Below are 18,557 nucleotides of genomic sequence, written 5' to 3'. Positions count from 1 at the left end.
TGCATCTCGCTGCATTATTTACAGCACTATTTTATTTGATCTTGATATGACGGGCAAACATCTTAAGCCGAAGACGCCACACACTCCTTCCCCCGGGCATCACATAGATCACATAGTAAAAAGACCAAGTGCTGTTGGTTGATCATGAGTCCAAAAAAGCTAATTAGTATGATTTTCTGGATTAGAAAAAATAAAGGTAATAGACTAACATGTAAAAACATTTTCTATGACCGGAAATACCTCAAAATTGACATCAACTATGTACAAAAACATCAATATAACATTTATATATATATATATATTTTTTTATCTTCTATACCCACTAAAATATACCAACGAAGCAGCTATTGGTCAATCTGAGGAACTCGTTCGGCAACGTGTTTTTGAAAACAGTTTAAATATCCTTCAGCTATAAGTGTGAAAACTCCAAAACAAAAATAAGTAGGGAAAAAGGAGAAAACAAAAAAGAAAGACCATTATATAAATTAAAAAACAGAACCCGACAAACGTCCTGTGTGTATCCCGTGTGCCTTTTTTGGAATACTGCAGAGTGTGAGGAGGTAGGCTGCTTCAGCCAGCTTCTCCAGTGAATAAGAGTTTGTTCGAGGATGGGCCGCTTCTGACCATCCAGCAGGGAGCTCCCGAAGCTTTCCTTTTCAGTTCGTCTTCGTGTGCGTGCAAAGATTCAGACGCAGCTCCATGATGTGTGATGTAGGCCACAGACAAAATAGAAGGGCACTTTTTTTTCTCTTTTCCCCAAAAACTCGGGATGAACTCTTGTGATGAAATAAGGGAGAGGAGACGGAGTCTAGAATTAGGGGTGGGGGGTCAGTGGGGTTAGCAGCCTTCTTGTTTGTCAAGAGTTTGTTTCACAGTTGAATCGAATATCCACCCAGACTAGCACAAACTTGGCAATATATATATATTTATATACAGTATATAACCTACAATCATGAACAAGAGAGACACAGGAGATTCATCCTTAAATACAAAAAGTCTCTTCTGGCGTCCGAGCTTGGACTTGCTGTAGTGTGTGTTTGTGGCATCTGAAGAGAAAAATAAGGTCCTGAGATATGCACTGAGGGGCTGCTGAGGAGAGTGTTTGAGTGTGAGCTATATAAAACAACAAAAACAACAAAAATATATTTAAATCTATAGCATCAATGAGTTTGTGTGGGATGTGTACAGTATGTTAGGAGGGGCTGGACCGTGGTAGGGCCAGTATTCGTCCGTTGGTCTTTCCCCCGTTCATGTGTGTGAACGGGATGTGATGCTCCTCGTAACTGCCCCTCAGGCCCATGGAGGAGGCCTCGTCCCTGTCCAAACACTGCTCCCTCTGCGAGTACGACGAGGGGTCCAGTGGTATGCTCTCCATGTTTTCCATGTCCAGGTCGAAATCCTCGCTCTCTGGCGGCTTGTTCTCCTCGCTGTAGAAGAAGGAGACCTCCTGGAAGGTTGGATGCAGGTCCTCCCGCAGCATCTCGATGATCTCCTGGAAGGTGGGACGCATCTTGGGGTTGTACTGCCAGCACATCTGCATCAGGTTGTGTCTGCAGGATGAGACGGGGAGATTAGGAGCTGAACTGTCTACATCTTTATTTTTATAATGTACTTATGGTTGTTCTGTTAAGAATATTTCAGTCAAATCAACTTCACCTGATCAGGCTTCATAGATACGATATTATCCTTTTAATAAACAACATTAAAAACAAAACCAACTCCCTGATTTATATTATCCCCTTCCCCTCACCTCTGTTGTCCATGTGCACTGATTATTTTGAGTCACTGTCCTGCTGCAGCAAATGCTCAGACATCAACAGCTAAAAATATGGCCACCCTGAGAGCACACTTTAAGCAACACCTGCTAAAAACTGCTCTGCCCAGCTGTTTTAGGAAACTAAAAAGTAAACTGTACATCTGTTAGCAGCTTCTTTTTTTTTTTCTTTAAAAAAATATTTACATATTTGCTCTCACAGCTGAGTTCAGATTTAGCACCCTGCACATTCCATTTTATAATGTATTTTAGCACATCGTTAATAGTTATTTATGAACATCATGAAATCCTATGCTTCACTTCCAATCTCAGTGATCTAAATTGAATAAAGTTCAACTTTTGACTGTGGACTTGTGAAATAACTGCTTAAAAGTGTTTTGACACAGTTTGTAGTTTAAGCAGGAGAAGTTGTTTTTCTCAGTGCGTAGCCACCAAATCCCCGTGATCATACTCACAGTCTGTCAGCGCAGTTGTCCGGCCGGTCCAGGAAGCCTCCTTCCATGACAAACTTGAGGACCTGTTCGTTGGACATGCCCTGGTACGGCTGCTCAGCCAGCGTGCTTACCTCCCACAGCACCACCCCAAATGACCTGGTAAACAAGCGAAGAAGAGGGAACGACATGAGGAGAATGAAAACGCAGCAATTAGACCCTAGAATAAATCTGCCTGCAAACATGATTGATGCTGTTAACAGATAGACAGAGTGCAGACAGGTGCAGGTGATACTGATAAACAATGCTGTCTGCTCCCATGTCGCCTAAATATCTGTCATATATTTAAAACTTCCACATGGATGGTTTCAAAAGTGAGAAGTAAAGGATGAAGGAGGAGAAGGAGTCTAAAATTCACACGTGTCACTAACCAGCAGTCTGAATGTGCAGTGAAGACGCCGTCCTTCAAAGACTCAGGTGCCATCCACCTGACGGGCAGCAGACCCTTCCCTCCTTTCCTGTAGTAGTCGGTCTCATAGATGTCTCTGGTCATACCAAAGTCTGGAAGGAAAACATAAATCAGACTCCAAATTACAGCCAAACCTGCACCAATTATCAGAAAGATCTGGTGGTTGTTATTTTACATTCACTATCTGCTGTGATATCAGCTTGTGTAACCTTGTGAAGTTCCCTTTTGTATTCAGGATATATCTAATTTATCTTAATTATAAGGGTGCCATTACCATTGCTTCTGCTCACACCTGTTCAGTCAATACATGGCACCTAAAGCTGTGGATTTGAATACTGTCTTAGTAATGTCTGATGACTGAATATAAACACCCATCAGTGTGACAGTGCATTGTTGGCTTTTCATGCTTCCACTATGAGGCACCAAAATCTAAGCAGTTTTTTGTGCCCATTTACTTTATGAATTCTTACCTCCTATTTTGACTGTAAGATCGTGAGCTACCATGCAGTTTCTGGCTGCCAAGTCTCTGTGAACAAACTTCTTGGCGTTGAGGTAAGCCATGCCATCCGCAATCTCAGCAGCCATCTGGATCATCTCCTTCAGAGTGGGTGGTGGACGGCCAGGGTTATTCTGAGGAACATGAGACAGACTTTGAAATTCTGATCTACCAACAAAAGGTTTGGCACAGTTAGGGCTGCTCGAATTGAATTTTAATCACGATTACGATCTGGGCTTTCAACGAGTAGATTATTAGCCCCTCCCTCGTGCTTTACTCTCGTGCTGCTCCGTGTGGCAAATCGAGCGCACCTCTCTGCATTTCGAACACGTGTCACAACAATTAAGAGCAGCGGTCCCCAACCTTTTTTGCGCCACGGACCGGTTTATGCCTGACAATATTTTCATGGACCCGCCTTTAAGGTGTCGCGGATAAATACAACAAAGTAAAACTAGTACCAGTACTGAAAAAAAGAAAATTTATTCATAACACACGTGAAAAGACCAAGGAAAACAGAGTAAACGATAAAAACGATAACAAAATAACACTGAATACCGATTTAAAAACCCTGAAAACTATACATTTCACACCGGAGCCTCAACTCTCGCGGCCCGGTACCAAACGACTCACGGACCGGTACCGGTCCGAGGCCCGGGGGTTGGGGACCGCTGATTAAGAGGACCCGAGGGAAGCTCGGAAAGCTAAGCAGAAGTTATTTGGAGAGGAGAGAGTGACTGCCGTTGGTTGAAAAGAGAGGTAAAAAAAAAAAAACTTCAGTGGTGTGGAAACATTATGGTTCATGGAGTCAGACGTGGATCAAGTAGACATAGTGTGTAAACTTTGCTACAGTGTCGTAGCTGCACCACAGAGCAACACTGCAAAGTTCACTAAACATAGATGTTTACATTTTTCATTTATTTTTTATATTGCAAACATTTGCACTGTTATCAGTATTTGCACACTATTTTATATTATTTTTTTAACAATCTTTAAAGTCATTATTCAATACATTGGTATTGTTAAATAAATATCGTCAAATAATCGAGATTTCAATTTCAGTGAAAATAATCATGATTATCATTTTTGCCATAATCGAGCAGCCCTAGGCACAGTCATTATATTATTACACTTTAGGTAAATTATTGACAAGATAACACATCGTACACGGTTACACAACATAACACTCCGACACAGGCTCGACTTTCAGTTTGAACACTCAGAACTTATCAGAAAAATAATGAGGTTTGTGCAGATGTCAACAAACATAGCATGTCAGTTCAGAAACACTTTTGCAGTTTTCTTAGTTTTGAATTCAATTTAGTTTAATCAATTTAGTTCCAGTTTAATTTCCAGAGTGAGTTTTACTCATTGCAAATTACATTTTTAATCTTAAAAATGTTCAATTTCAGTTTAAGTAGTAGTTTTTCATGATATCAGACTGAAGATCAACCAAGCAAAATATTGTACAAACACTTGACTCATTATCTAGCCATACAGCAGATTTCAGATTTCCACTGTTTGTTGTGTTAACTACACTGTTTCTCAAAACTATGCCTGAAAAATGTAGCCAACTGAACAGTTTCTGATTAAAAAAAACCCCCAAACACACTTTTATGTCCTAAATCCTCATCCAGCACACGTCTCAGCTAAAAAGGCAAAAGTGCGCACACTGAACACACATAAATTTTTTGTTACCATACTGTATTGTTAACTCTGTGATTGATCAATGATGTTCTTTTCACAAGTTAAATAAAAAAAAATGCAAAAACTAAAGTACAATAGTTCAGAGAACGGACACAGTTTAACATCTTCAAGTTAAAAACTGAAAGAAAATAAACAAAGATGGATCAATGAGATGTGTTTTAATCTTATGAAAATTAGAAAAATAAAAAGTAAAATTCTGGACTTGTTCTCTTTCTGAGGTCTGGTCAGGTCACCGTAGTAAAACAAGAAAATCAATATTAAGTCATTTTAGTTTTTAGATTAGTGAATTATTATAACCTTGCTCCCAACACACCAGCCACCCGTTTCAAGGCAGCTGCCATGTTTTCAGTTGGCTTTACTGCTAAAACCTTCTGTCAGCATCCTGCAGCTCAGCCCTGCTTCTGCTCTAACAAAAACGCCATCTGCATGTTTACTTAAAAAGGCGCCGCATCGCTTTGTACACAGAAGCCCCCTCAACATGTATTAAAAGAAAATGCAGATTTTGATATTGAAGGCTTCAGTGTTAATGCCACATAAACTGATCCATATTTGTGCACACAGTCTCTGATGTAACACACTATTATTCTGTAGATGTGATTTAGTCCCAAACAATCTGACTGGAAACAAAATAGCAGATGTTTCACCAGGAAAAATACCCTATGACTCCAACTTTGTTAACAGCTGCTTACTTTAAACACTGATGGATTTAAAGTGTTGTTTATCTGCACTTTTGCAGTAAACTGAGTGTATCTTTAAAGCACCTCTCTAGATAAGACCTCACTAAGAACCAAAGTAGAGCCTAATGTGTCAGTAAGAGCAGCAATAGCTCCTCGACTGAGCAGAATTAGCCCAGTTAAAACATGACGCTTTAAAAGCTTTTATGCTGCTCAGTGTAAAAATAATTTCCGCATCCAGTTATAAAAGATTGTTTTGCATAAAGTCAAGAAAATGCAACCTAAGTCTAGTTTGCCTATTATACTCACAAAATGCAGAAGTGAAAAGAAGAAAAGAAACCAGAAGTACAGTCTGAACTAAAAGAAGAATAAACATAATTCAAACTAATGTTTTACCTCAGCGTCGGGTCGCAGAGAGCGCAGGAAGCTCTTCAGGTCTCCGTGGGTCATCAGCTCCATCACCACCAGGGTGGGCTGCCCCTTAGACACCACACCCAGCAGACGCACCTGGCAGATAGAAACATGGGGATTTTCATCTTAATGTAGTTTAGTTTTTTCAAAAACGGGAATTAGAAGTCAGCAGGTGAAGCAGGTGCTTGCCTTTCACACAGCTCTGATTTTAGTACATTTAGTACTTTCTGTTCTAAATACTCAAAAATAACAGCTAACACACACACACACAGCTACGGCCCACTGCTTCCAACCCCACCTTAAACTTTTACACATCGCCAGTAACCAAAACCATCAATGTCCTCTGCTCGTGAACAACATGAGAAAAACATGTTGCTTCTCTTTACCACGTGGTGGCAGCTGAAGGCTTTCATGACGGAGGCCTCGTTCAGGAACTCGATTCTCTCCCGCAGGCTGGCCGACTCGTTCACCGTCTTCACCGCTACTCGTGTTTCACCCTCGCCTTTGACAATGTCCTTGGCAATGCCCTCATAGACCATGCCGAAGGAGCCTTGACCCAGTTCCCGCAAAATGGTGATCTTCTCCCTGGGCACCTCCCACTCATCTTCCTCATACACTGCAAAAAGAAAAAGGGAAAGAAAAAAACATTTAAATACATAGGAAAACAGGCATGCCCATCATTACTAATAATAAAATAAAATAAACTATGTGAATAACATTATGAAATTAAATCCAAATTTCATTAGTTGTACTGCTGAAACCCCAAAAATAATCAATGTTTATCAACTAATGCAATAGTAGATCTTATTGGATTAAATCTTTGCAAGTGAGAGTAGAAAATGCAGCAGCAATTAAATTCATGCTAACAAAACTAATTTAATGAGATCCTGCAGAGATGTCGTGGTGCAACAGTTAGTTTAATAGTTGATCCACCAGGAACAATTTCACCAGCCAATCACAAACCAGGGGATCCAATCGCTGATAACGCTGATGTGTAATTGCTACTAAGTTGTCAAAATCCCTTAAATGAGCTAAAATCATTAACTATTCTGTTGTTGACAGGAGACCCAAACCCTGTTTACCATCAGTGCTGAGATACTCGGGATTTGAAGAGGCATAGATGGGCCCGCTGGGTCCTTGGGTTTGACTAAAAGGAGAAAAAAATAAAACAAGCTTAATAAGAACACTGGTAACACGTCGAATAATAAGAAAATGACTAATGAGCCGGATGTGAAAGATATTTACCTTTTCTTGAACATGACGAAGCCTACCAAAGCCACAAACAGCACCAGGACAAAGCAGATGACGGGCCCGATGATGATCTTGACGACATGCAGAGGATCGCCTGTTCAACAAGTCCAGTGAGTCAAATTTCAGGTGAAAAACAAATACAAGCTGCACACAATAAACCTGCTAAGCTGGGATCAATATGCTGCTCTGTGATCCTAATCTGCTTCAAGTACAAGCTTTTGATTTGGTTTAAGAAGACTGAGTCATGCCAGGTGTCTGTCTGCGTGTTTTCAAGTTAGAATTCTGCATTTATTTGTATTTACACTCATTTCTGAGCTGTACTCAGAGGGGTTTTTCAGCAGCAGGTCAAAATAAGAACATCAAACTGTATAAAATTTAATATAAGCACCTTGGTTTCTTAGGTAGGACCACAGGAGGTACTTTATTAAACACGGTTTTGAAAGGTTTTATAATTTTGTGTGCACAGCAGGCCAATTAGATTATTTTTGTGTGTCTAAAACAGACAACTGATTTAGCAGGATTTGGTCAGATCAGGCAAGACTAGAGCAAAGTCACCATGCTGAAACTTATATTTACTTATATTTGTAAATTAATATCCAAACACTCCATAAAGCTAAGTTCAAAATCTTTGTTTTAATTTTGCTGGCACATTAGAGTGCCAAGTTTTATAGAAGAGAGATTACTTTTTTTCTTATTAGTGCATAAATCAAAATATACTGATAGCCAAGAAGAAAACATACATTTTCATCATGTTTTACAAAGAACGTGATATAGATCAGACTGTAATAAATGGACAAACCCGTCTACACATGCCTTCAGAAAACAGAAGGTGTCCGTAGACAAACCATGTCTGAACTCATTCTGTCTACTTACTTGGATCCTCGACGTAGAAGTACGTGGGCTCGGTCCATGATCCGTTCCCAGCCAGTGAGGTGGCCCGGATTCTCACCGTGTAATTCCCAGGATGCATCACTTTCAGTCTGCAGCCGCGACTCGCTTTGTACATGTTCCTCGACACGCAGTAGTGCAGCTCCTGCGGAGGAACAACGCGGCCGTTCAGGTTTGGAAAGTTTAAAACTTAATTTAGACTCATTTTGTTTCATATCTGTGCGTTAAAAACAAGCTTGTTACTCTTTTGGTTTGTTTTGCACTACAAATAAAATCACCAGCATCAACAAGATGTTCTGACTAACTGATCTCTATAGCAACTAAAACGTGGTGCATCGTTAAAATGACTCCTCCATTAAGGTTATCTCCCAAATGACATTAGTGAGACCAACAGACCAAATAATAAGCGTTGCTTTTAGCCGTCTGTGCTGCGTGGTGAGCTTTAAGCTGAACAATTTGTTTCTTCTATATTGTTTTCCATTGAAAGCCAAAGTCATTATGTTTAATGAGAAAGAGGAATATAAAAATTGCTTGGTGTAAGAACCATTTGCATTGGCATGAACTTGCAATGAACTCTGCCATCCAAGATTCAAACTATTACATATACTAAGGCAGTAAAGCCATGACAAATGTGCATGCAGATGTGGAAGCCTGTGGACATGTTCACCTCAGAGTCACCCAGCTTCTTGTAGTTGATCTCATACAGGATGATCATCCCATTCGGGGCTTGCGGTTCCATCCAGGTGATGTGTACCGTTTTCTCTGTCACCTCGCATTTGATGAGACCCAAGATGTCATCGGCTTTGTCTGTGGCGAACAAAACGACATGAGTCATATTTGTGTGAAGAGTTGGGCGTGTTTGGAGTAAATAAAAGATGAGCTGCTCATATTAAAAACTGTTTCCTGTGAGCCAAAAGCTCAGGGGTCAAAGGAGCTTGCAAAGAAAAGCGCCTGGACTTCTTTAAGTTGCTTGAAGACGTTTCACCTCTCATCCGTCTTCAAGCAACTTAAAGAAGTCCAGACGCTTTTCTTTGCAAGCTCCTTTGACTACGATGACCTGGATGACTGAGAACCTTCACAGACAAAAGCTCAGGGGTTCATTCTGTGCTAAACACTCTGTTATACACAGGTTTTTACTACTTTTGGCTCTGTATGATGTCCCAGAGAGGGGAAATCCCAAATATGGTCATTTCTTTTCAAACTTTCTATTTGCAACAAGGAGCGAGTCAGAAGAAGGTTAGCTAAAAGAGATCCGGGTTTATTACACAGACCTACATAACCAAGTTCCTTGGTAACGTTAGCAATGCCTCTTTACCTTCAGGCATTGTGCGTGCGCTGACATATGCCGCCATGCTGCAGCGCGCCGGGTCGGTTGGGTGGTTACAGGCATGGACCTCGATCTGGTAGCTGGTGAAGTGGCGCAGGCCGGAGATAATGGTGGACTCCTTGGCATGGACGGTGACCACGGTCTTGGTGCTTTCAAAGGCTTCCTCATCCTCGGGGATGCTCGTACCCGCGCGAGGGCTTGGTGCGGTGGTTAGGAAGGAAAACGTTCGGTTGGCGATGCCATTCAGATCACGCCGGTCTCTCGAGCGTCTAGATGACAGAGGTCAAATTTAAAGTTATTCAAACACAGAAACCACATTACTTGTTATCTGCATCCAACCCTTTAAAATTATTTAAAAAGTCAGGCCAATAAAACAAACAAACAAACAAACAAACATAGGACATTTTTAGCGACTGTTATTGTTCCTGTGCAGGTTTGTTGTCAGGAGTCTTACTTGATCTCAAAGACTTCATTGTGTAGGTAATTCTCAAAGGTTTTGCGGTACTCTGAGTCCTCTTTTTCCTTCTTGAGCTCCTTTTCGGTTTTGGGGCAGGCGCAACATCGTGTCCCCTGGCCCTGCTCCTCTGTCTGGTTCCACTTCTGCTCCTCATCACTGTCCACCTGAGTGGGCAGTCGTGACGGCACCTTCATCCCTAGTGACACGTAGTCAGGAGAGAATAAAAATGCATTTCAGCCAGGCAGTTTGGGATGACAGGTGCGATAAACACGGATACACAACACAGTCTTATGCACAACCCCTCGCACCCCCCATGCCCCGGTGGCATGTCTGTCACTGTCATCCCCAGGTCCTCATTCTCTCTGCTGGAGATAAATTACGAGTGACACGACCTCCCTGCAGACTCCCATCTCTGTATGAGCGAGCGTTATGGGAGTTTAAAAAAGGAGCGATTGCGTTGACACAGACGGGCAGTGATGGAAAGGCACACACGCAGGCTGGGCTACGACCAAAATAAATCAACTAAGATATGAAGTCTTCCTGAATTGGAGTTAAAGTGGATGAAGAATATGGCTGTTTTAGTACCACGTTTCATTTAGTTTCAGTTATGCACTGCAGCCCTAACACAAAAGACACAACTTTACTCAATTTCATTTCCTTGTTTAGTGACTTTTAGAAAAAACAGGCCAGTGTTTTGGTTTGGGTGACTCATTTCCTTTGGGAACATCATTTAAAATATATTTTAAACAGTGTGTTTTCTTTTTGATTATTCAGTTTGTCTTTCATCCACTGGTCTCCTCCATCCTTTGCCTTCACCACAGGAGGTCCAAAGGTGCCGATGGAGGAAACAGTGGCTTCCTGAGATAATGAACCCGTGGAGAGGGAATGAGTCCCAAGTCATCAGCTAACAAACAGCTCTGGTGCATAGAGCCTGCACTGGACTGAGGGAGAGACCCCAAGTGTCAGACACAAATGAAAGGGTAGTACAACAACCATTAATGATGTTTGTGCGGGTTCACCTACGGAAACTTGTTAAGACTCCCTCACACGGCTGTAAAGACAAAAGCTGGATTTTCAATACCAGAACAGCAATGACGTAGTAGCTCATCTGGGGCAGAGTGCATCAAATTCAGAGGTTATTGGACATATTTAATCTGAACTTTGAACCTATCGTGGAGACCTATTATTATGTGCAAGTCTGATCAAATTCTTACCAAAACTGTAGGGGAATTAGTGATTCTAGTGAAATGTGGATATACAGTACGTTTCACCATGACCCAAGGTCACTGGTCCTTTGGCTAATGAGACAAAACAAAAGATTTATTCTGAAAACAGATTCAGCAAATCTATTAGTTATTTGTTTTCAGGTGCTGAAAGTGAAGCCATTGTGTTCTCACTGGTCGGGCTACTTGCACAGGAGTTATCTGTAGAGACCGGCACAACAAAACAAAGAGGAACCTGCCAGTTAAGATGAGATATCTGTTTTCAAATTAACTGAAAAGCAAAACAACAACTATAGATAAAATTCAGTTAATTGCCCTGCCATAATAAATACACTTTAGGTTAAATAAAACTATCACAGCACTTTCCTTTCTTCAAGGTAACAAAAGCCATCAAGAAGAATTACATCACAAAATATTTACTGTGTCATACGAGTAGACTGCAGCAGCTTGTAGTAGTCAAGAGCCTTAAACTGAGACGAGCTCCCGAGCTAATGAAAAGCATTCAGCGTGTCGGACACAGAAGCAGACGCACAAACACAAAATGACCACAAACAATGTGGCTAACCCTTCTGGCAGTAGTCAAACTTGTAAAGCTCGCTGGCCTCGGGCTGACGCTGGCAAAAGACCAGGTAGTGAGTGATGTTGCCGTTGGGGTCATTGGGAGGTTTCCACTTGAGGATGATCTGGGAGGAGGAGTTGGAGGAAGAAATGGGGTCCAGCGGTACCGACGGTTCTGGGGGGAAAATCACAGAAGTAGCCGATTAAAATGAAGCAACACGTATATTAAGCACACAGAGTAAAAAATCGCCTTATTTATCCCAAGAGTGCAGTTCAGAAATACACAGAAGACTTAATAAATACTTAAATTATGATTTTGCATTAAAAGAACAATACTGAGATTGTTACTCATTGTTAGTGATGTGTTCAATTAGTCATTCATGATCTCCCTAGATCATAGGTGTCAAACTCTGGCCCGCAGGCCAAATTTGGCCCGCAGCCTAATTACATTTGGCCCGCGAAGCCATACCAAATTACTATTAGAGCTGGCCTACTGGTATTATACAGCTAATATATATATTGTTTAGTATTAAGTTTGCTTGTTCCATATTCAGTTTTTCAGCAAAACGTGTTTGAGTCCATAAGAAAAGATTCATTCTTATATCTGGAGGAATAAATATATTTCAATAAATATTAACGTTAGCCCACGACTTTGTTCCAGTTTTGAATTTTGGCCCACTGTGTATTTGAGTTTGACACCCCTGCCCTAGATAGTCAGACTCCCAAATTTGGGAAATCTTTGTTTTTTGCCCAGAGTGTTTTATCAACACATGGATGGCTGTTTGCGGGACGTGAATACTCTGACCTGTTACCAGAATTGCTGCCAAAAAAAATTACTTTTCTATATTTACTTTCTTCCTGTATTTGTGAATTCTCTGAAATTTGCCAGGAGGAAATTAGTCTTTCCACTATTTTACCATCACATAGATGCATAATAGAATGAATAAATAAGACAGACAACATACACCATGTTCTTCCATATATTGGTGCATAAATTAAAGAGCTGGATCCAGGCCGTGTCACCACCTAGCACTGCTATCTGCAGGACCATAACTCAGCTAAGTTTAAGCTCCTGAGACCCTGCATACTTATGGGGACATTACATTTGGCTTTTCTGCACCCTGTACACTCTGCTCAACACAGGCCTGTTGCATCCCAAACAGCAGCTGCCGTTTCAGCAGATTAAAACAGTTTCGAAGTTATTGAAGATTGTGGTTATCTGCTGCAAAGGACCGTCTGGTTAATGTCTAAACTCAGTTTTGACTATTTTCACTGTAATTTTCTACTGATTATTCATTTTTCCCCCTCACTCACATTTAATGAACTAGGAACATCTCGCTTCAATGTACACATATTAAAAGCACCAGGAATCTGAATTTACATAAAATAGACTCTCTACGGGTCTATTTTATGACTCTCTCTATGAGTCTATATTGAGACTCTCTACTCTCTTTGAGATGAAAACTTGCACTGTTCCACAGATCGGGCTGCGGTTTGATCATCTGCATTTGTTGTTATTGCAGGACGAGAAGTCCTCTTTCTATCCAATTTGCATTTCATACTGAAACACGCTTACTGGCACAGTTTGGCTCTGTGACCAGCAGCTGCCTGCTCAGGGTATTCCCCGTCAGTTTTGTTATTTGTTATTACAGTTTGATGCTTGTAACGTGCAACTCTCACAGAGCCCAGCGTTTCAGGTTACGGGGAATGAAGATCGAACTTTTCATGGGTGCTTTCGGCAGTAGCTTTAACTTTTTCATTCAGCTGCAATTTGATGACAGTTTTACTGAAACAACTAGCTATAGCTTTGCTTCTAGTTTACTGTAATTACCCCGGTGATTATTTTGTGGTGTCACATGCACTGATGTTGACACTGAGTTAACTGCTGGGGGTGTGTGTGTAATTTATACAAGTGTGTGTTGTTGGTGAGGTTTAGTAAATATGTGGGGGGGGGAAATCTGACAGCTTTGCAAGTTTGTTTTTCTTTAACATCTGGTTTCATGATCTGGAATCTGTATCAGTTGATAACAAAAAGCCCTGCAGATCAGAAAAAATAGGTTGCTAGCTTGTGGGTTGATCAGTGACTGGCATCGCCCTGTATTTGATCGCTGACACATGGCCTTCTTTCTGAGTGTGACGTAGATTTTTCGAGTAGGAGGAAGAACAAGAGACACTTCAGATCTCAAAAGTGTTCTGGCCTGAGATGGAGTATCGTTATGACGCTGCCGAGCTTCCAGTGTTTGATCAGGAGAGTGTACGTGAGAAAAGTGGGGCGCCAGACTGAACCCTTGGGAGCTGCAGAGACCTGAGCTCTGTTGTCACACTGTGATTATGTTGTCCTTGTTTCTTGCCACACACTGGTCAGACCACATTGTCTGACAAAGATTCACCAGCAACAGCTTATTTGTAATGACAGCTTTGCCCTGTTGGTTAGATTTGACACAGGCCAGGAACCCGGAGCGCCTGCCAGACGGGTAAAAAAAACAAAACAAAAAAACCCCAAAACCCTGCTTGACATGGCTGTCTGTGTGAGTGATGCGCCTCTGCTGGAAGCCTATTTCATGTGAGCGAGAGATGTCATGTTTCATGCGGTTCATCTGGAAGGAAACGTATATTGTCTAAAAGGAAGCTAGCTAGACAGGCCATCACCATGGTGCACACAGCGAGATCTGTGGGTGGCAAGGTACAATTAAGCAGTGGGGAAGAGCACGGTGATGGCTGCTTGAGTGACTGATACGGACACCTTGCACGCGGTAAGGCCCTGCAGGTCTGTGGCACTGTAAGCAAATCGTGCCGTCTGTCTTCCTCCTCCTTGTTCTTGTGCCAAGGACATTTTGGCAACAGCAACACACACAACACTGACTCCACCAGTCAATGATAGTAACACCGCGGGATGAGCCTAAAAATAGCTGAATTCTAGTACAGGACAAGATATTGACCTTTTCCCCTGTGAGAATTTCACAGCCGATGACCTGCTTTTGAAGAAGCTGATACATCTTTAGCTTTAGGTTTGCAGTGGTTTCCATGTTTAGATTACACAGAGCAATTTTTATGCCTGGTTTGGTAGGACAGTCCTTAGATTCAGGTCCAGAACAGGCTTGACAATGCAACATCATTGATGTCTGAGTAGTGCTGTTGCTTCTGTCATAATGTTAAGGTAGAGTCACAAAACATTTTTGGTATTAAAAAAACAAACTAGTGGAAAACAGTCGCAGGTAGTAAAGTTCCTGCATGAGGACAAAGTCTCCTAAATCAACTCCAAAGTCTTCAATCAAAATATACTTCACAATTCAACTACATCAAGGCAATACTCAGGTGGAAGAAGCTGCGATCCACTCATCACACTTACTTGTGGCATTGGTGCGGACGTAGATGATCTCGCTCTTGGCTCCGTGGACCTGGTTCTCGTCAGAGGCCGAGAGCTGGGTTTTCACCATAATGGCGTATTGCGTCCACGGCTTTAGGGGGAAGATTAGATGACCCGGTTCGATCTGTTCTTTTTCTCCGTCTGTGGCTCGGCGTGGAGGGTCCACGTCGGCGATCACCCAGCTGTTGGAGCCGCAAGCGTCCTGCCCATCAAACTCCGTTACGTTCTGAAACGGTCTGTTGTAAGAAAAATAATTTATCGATTTATTTCAACAGCCTACAGAGGAAAATCTGCTCATATAAGATTACTGATGTTAAGAGTGACGCTCACAGCGCTTCTGGTTAGAAAGGAGGGTATTCCAGGATGTTATCTTAAGATTTTATCCGTCTATAGGGATCACTTTTAATTATAGGAAACTTTTGAGGGGCCAGTAAACACTGGTGAGCATGTATCAGATGTGTGAGTACAGACAAACAATAACGTTCTTTAAAACTGATCTGGTCGCTTTAAAACATACTTTTCAGATGTTACTGTATCTCTGCTGTCCTCTGCAGAGTATCTGAGCAGCTTAGAACAATATTGGTTTGGCAGAGAGCCGAGTCAGATTCTGAGTCTGATTGTGAGAGTGGCTGACTGATGACTCGAGATGAACTCACGCTTCTTTGTACAGCACCATGAAGCCCAGCAGGTCTCTGAAGTCTTTCGGCCAGAAAGGTTGCCACTTGATCATTATCTTATCGCTCATGGTTCGAATCTGGGTAAAATTGAGCATGTGGTTCTCACCTGAGAGCACATAAGACAGAAATAGTGAAGGTTAAAGATAATGAGTAATTATGCAGGTTTTTAAATCTCTGTTGACTGGAGAAAACTAAGGAATCATATCTGCTTTTGTTCATTTGTGAGAAGATTTTCATGAACTCCACTTGTTCAGCCAATTGTACTTTTCTAAACTTAAATTCTTCTTCAGCTTACAAACTAAATCCTTTTTCATTTGCTTTGCTGAACATGTGTAAAAGCACATCTCTTGCTTACAAAGAACTAACAAAACTGGGTTAACAATTCAAAAGCACAGCCGACATACAATTAAAGTCTTCCAGCACACAACAACAACAACAAAGGTCTCCTCAGCGCCGCTGTCTGCAGCTTCACTCCTACATCTTTACCAAATTTATCAAGGTCTTTGATAAAGAAAAAAACGAAGGCTTTTAACATGTCAGTAAAGAAAGACGACCTTGGCCTTGTGCATCTCTGTGGCTCAATTTATGAAGACGCACTGCTCTGGCATTCAAATGTTTTCTGTGGCCTTTGCAGCAGAAGTAAAACATGGATGACAGGAAATCTACCTGAACTCAGAGTTATCAAAAACCCTGATGGCCGCCAGTCTTACCCCCATCACCCTCCTATTAGATCCACCTATGACGTCAATTTGAAAGTCTCACATTGTCTATTTGTAGAAATATTGTATTCACAAAGTGAGGGTGACACAACACTCCATCAGCCTTTTACAGCTGAGGGGTAAAAAAGAGACTCAGGGCCAATCAGAAGCTGATCATCAAGATCCCAACTATATAAACACAAGTCCAAGTTACACAGACTGAAGATCTGTGGGTACAGAGTGGACCCCACTTGGGAAATGTAAAACTTGAAAAGTGACTATGGAGATTTTTATTTATTTTTTTGACGAAACTGAGATAAAATTCCCAGGTTGATGAGAAATCATGAATTTCTTCAGTCAAACCTTTGGTCCAGCAATGTCGAGGCACCATGCTGGTGCCAGGTTTTATAACATCCTGTTAACCAGCTCGTACACATATGAATTAGGATGGAAAGGACACAATCAGAGCAACGCCTAGATCACCAAGTTACCATGCATAGCGGTTATTAGTGCTTTGCTTTGTTGGTTGTTCCTACACAAGTTACACAATGTCGGTAAAAGGTCTGCAGGAAGACTTCTGCAAACACAGGACAGGAAATGACCATCATAACAATAACTATGAGTATGTTTGCATGTACCAAGCCCGACTCGGTGTTTTTCGTTGCTATAATAACATCCTGCAAAAGCCGACTCGAGGGCCGAGGGTCTTACATGAAGCCTGGTCTCCGTTGGTCTTAGAGGCGATGTCGTTCTTGACCTGACGATCTTTGGTTCCCGTCACCTCCTCCATCTTGCGGATCTCAGACATGCAGAGTTTGGAGTTGTAGTGGAAAAACATGCGCCCCTGCTGGATGGTCAGCTTGTGTTTGGACCAGTCCCAGAGCTGCCGCAGGTTCTGGTTGTCCAGTGCATAGAAGGAATAATTCCTGGAAAAGAAGAGTGAAGACAGCATGAACATACTTTAATGATACATGACATTTGGCTGAGGGTACAAAATGCTCCTTTGAGTAACATGAGCAGGAGGTTATCTGAGCATGGCTAGTCTTCAATTTATATCATGTCTGTCCTTTGCTATTTCTTCTGTAAGTGCAGCTCATTGTGCTGCAGGCGTCTTCCACTTCGTCTCAACGAAGCCTCGTGTATGATTTGGGAAAGTCTAACCAGAAACGGCTACCACAAAAAGACATTTTGAAAAGGTCAGTCCTTCCGCTTTTAACTCATAATTACAGGACATGGCAAGGATGAGAACAGCTAAGAAGAAAGAGTCTCACCCGATTTCCTGCTCCTCTCCACGAATAACACGGAGTTTACGGAAAAACGAAAGGGACACGAGGGCGTAGGAACGTCGCACTGTCAGGTAGCCAGTGATCTCCTCCAGCTGGCCCAGACTGGCCTCCAGTTCAGCAGCTATGTTGTCTACAGAAATCCCCCAAAAAACAAAAAAAAAACATGAGCTTTAAAAACTGACTACCGATTCTGCAGCATGACTCATAAAAGACACACAACAAACTGTTCTCATTCATTTGTGATTCCCATTTTCTTTTCATCTTTTTCCCATTAAATCGCAGGCTTACTTTGTAAATAATATAACTGGATTGATTTCAGCACAGCGTTTATATTTTAATGACTGCATTAAATATTCACATCCATTAACTTTCAAATGAAGAGGAACTTCTGCACCACTGTACATCAAATCTAAATGAAACTATGAGCTTGCTGTTTGTTCCTATTAAAATTTATTTTAGCTTTTAAAATGTTCAAAAATCATCACACATCTATGTTTTCCAGAGTTCCCATAGCTTTTATTTTCTCTTTAATTAACGTTGCTGGTTGTTTGATTGTACATTCTGGAGTATCTTCCTGGTTTCCTGCAATGTCAACATCTCTGTGTTTGTTGTTCTGCTGTGCTGATCTGCTGCACGATGTAATCTGATTCAGCCAAACAAACCGCACACACTCACTTCCTCCACGCAGGTTGATGACCAGGCTCCCGTTGAGGATGGTGCAGCCTCTTAACTCCTGGGCAGCAGTGACCGAGTCCACGACTTTCAGACCCAGACACACCTTGGGGCACAGCCCTGCGCAGGGAGTGCAGTTGAGCCTAAAGAACAGGAAGGAACAAGATGAGTTTTGAATTATATTCTGCTCTCTC

The 18,557-nt window shown here is 41.7% G+C and overlaps 1 protein-coding gene across 1 annotated transcript in view; it reads right to left on the bottom strand.

Annotated features, from left to right (window-relative positions):
• insra (insulin receptor a) overlaps positions 1-18,557 on the bottom strand; it is a 55,566-nt gene continuing 37,009 nt past the window's right edge. The window contains exons 4-21 of the mRNA XM_005729134.2: positions 18,367-18,506; positions 17,677-17,821; positions 17,117-17,331; positions 15,687-15,813; positions 15,013-15,266; positions 11,671-11,838; positions 9,880-10,078; positions 9,414-9,694; positions 8,766-8,905; positions 8,084-8,243; positions 7,205-7,304; positions 7,042-7,106; positions 6,346-6,575; positions 5,945-6,055; positions 3,145-3,304; positions 2,637-2,766; positions 2,230-2,364; positions 1-1,550 (exon numbers count right to left, since the gene is read on the bottom strand). Coding sequence (XP_005729191.1) covers positions 1,193-1,550; positions 2,230-2,364; positions 2,637-2,766; positions 3,145-3,304; positions 5,945-6,055; positions 6,346-6,575; positions 7,042-7,106; positions 7,205-7,304; positions 8,084-8,243; positions 8,766-8,905; positions 9,414-9,694; positions 9,880-10,078; positions 11,671-11,838; positions 15,013-15,266; positions 15,687-15,813; positions 17,117-17,331; positions 17,677-17,821; positions 18,367-18,506 — 3,118 coding nt within the window. The 3' untranslated portion in view covers positions 1-1,192. The remainder of the gene's footprint in view (positions 1,551-2,229; positions 2,365-2,636; positions 2,767-3,144; positions 3,305-5,944; positions 6,056-6,345; positions 6,576-7,041; positions 7,107-7,204; positions 7,305-8,083; positions 8,244-8,765; positions 8,906-9,413; positions 9,695-9,879; positions 10,079-11,670; positions 11,839-15,012; positions 15,267-15,686; positions 15,814-17,116; positions 17,332-17,676; positions 17,822-18,366; positions 18,507-18,557) is intronic.

The sequence above is a fragment of the Pundamilia nyererei genome, unplaced genomic scaffold (assembly GCF_000239375.1).
Source record: "Pundamilia nyererei isolate P.nyererei 1_Seehausen unplaced genomic scaffold, PunNye1.0 scaffold00031, whole genome shotgun sequence".
NCBI lineage: Eukaryota > Metazoa > Chordata > Actinopteri > Cichliformes > Cichlidae > Pundamilia > Pundamilia nyererei.
The sequence above is the reverse complement of the archived record's forward strand: the minus strand, read 5'-3'. Positions and strand labels throughout refer to the sequence as shown.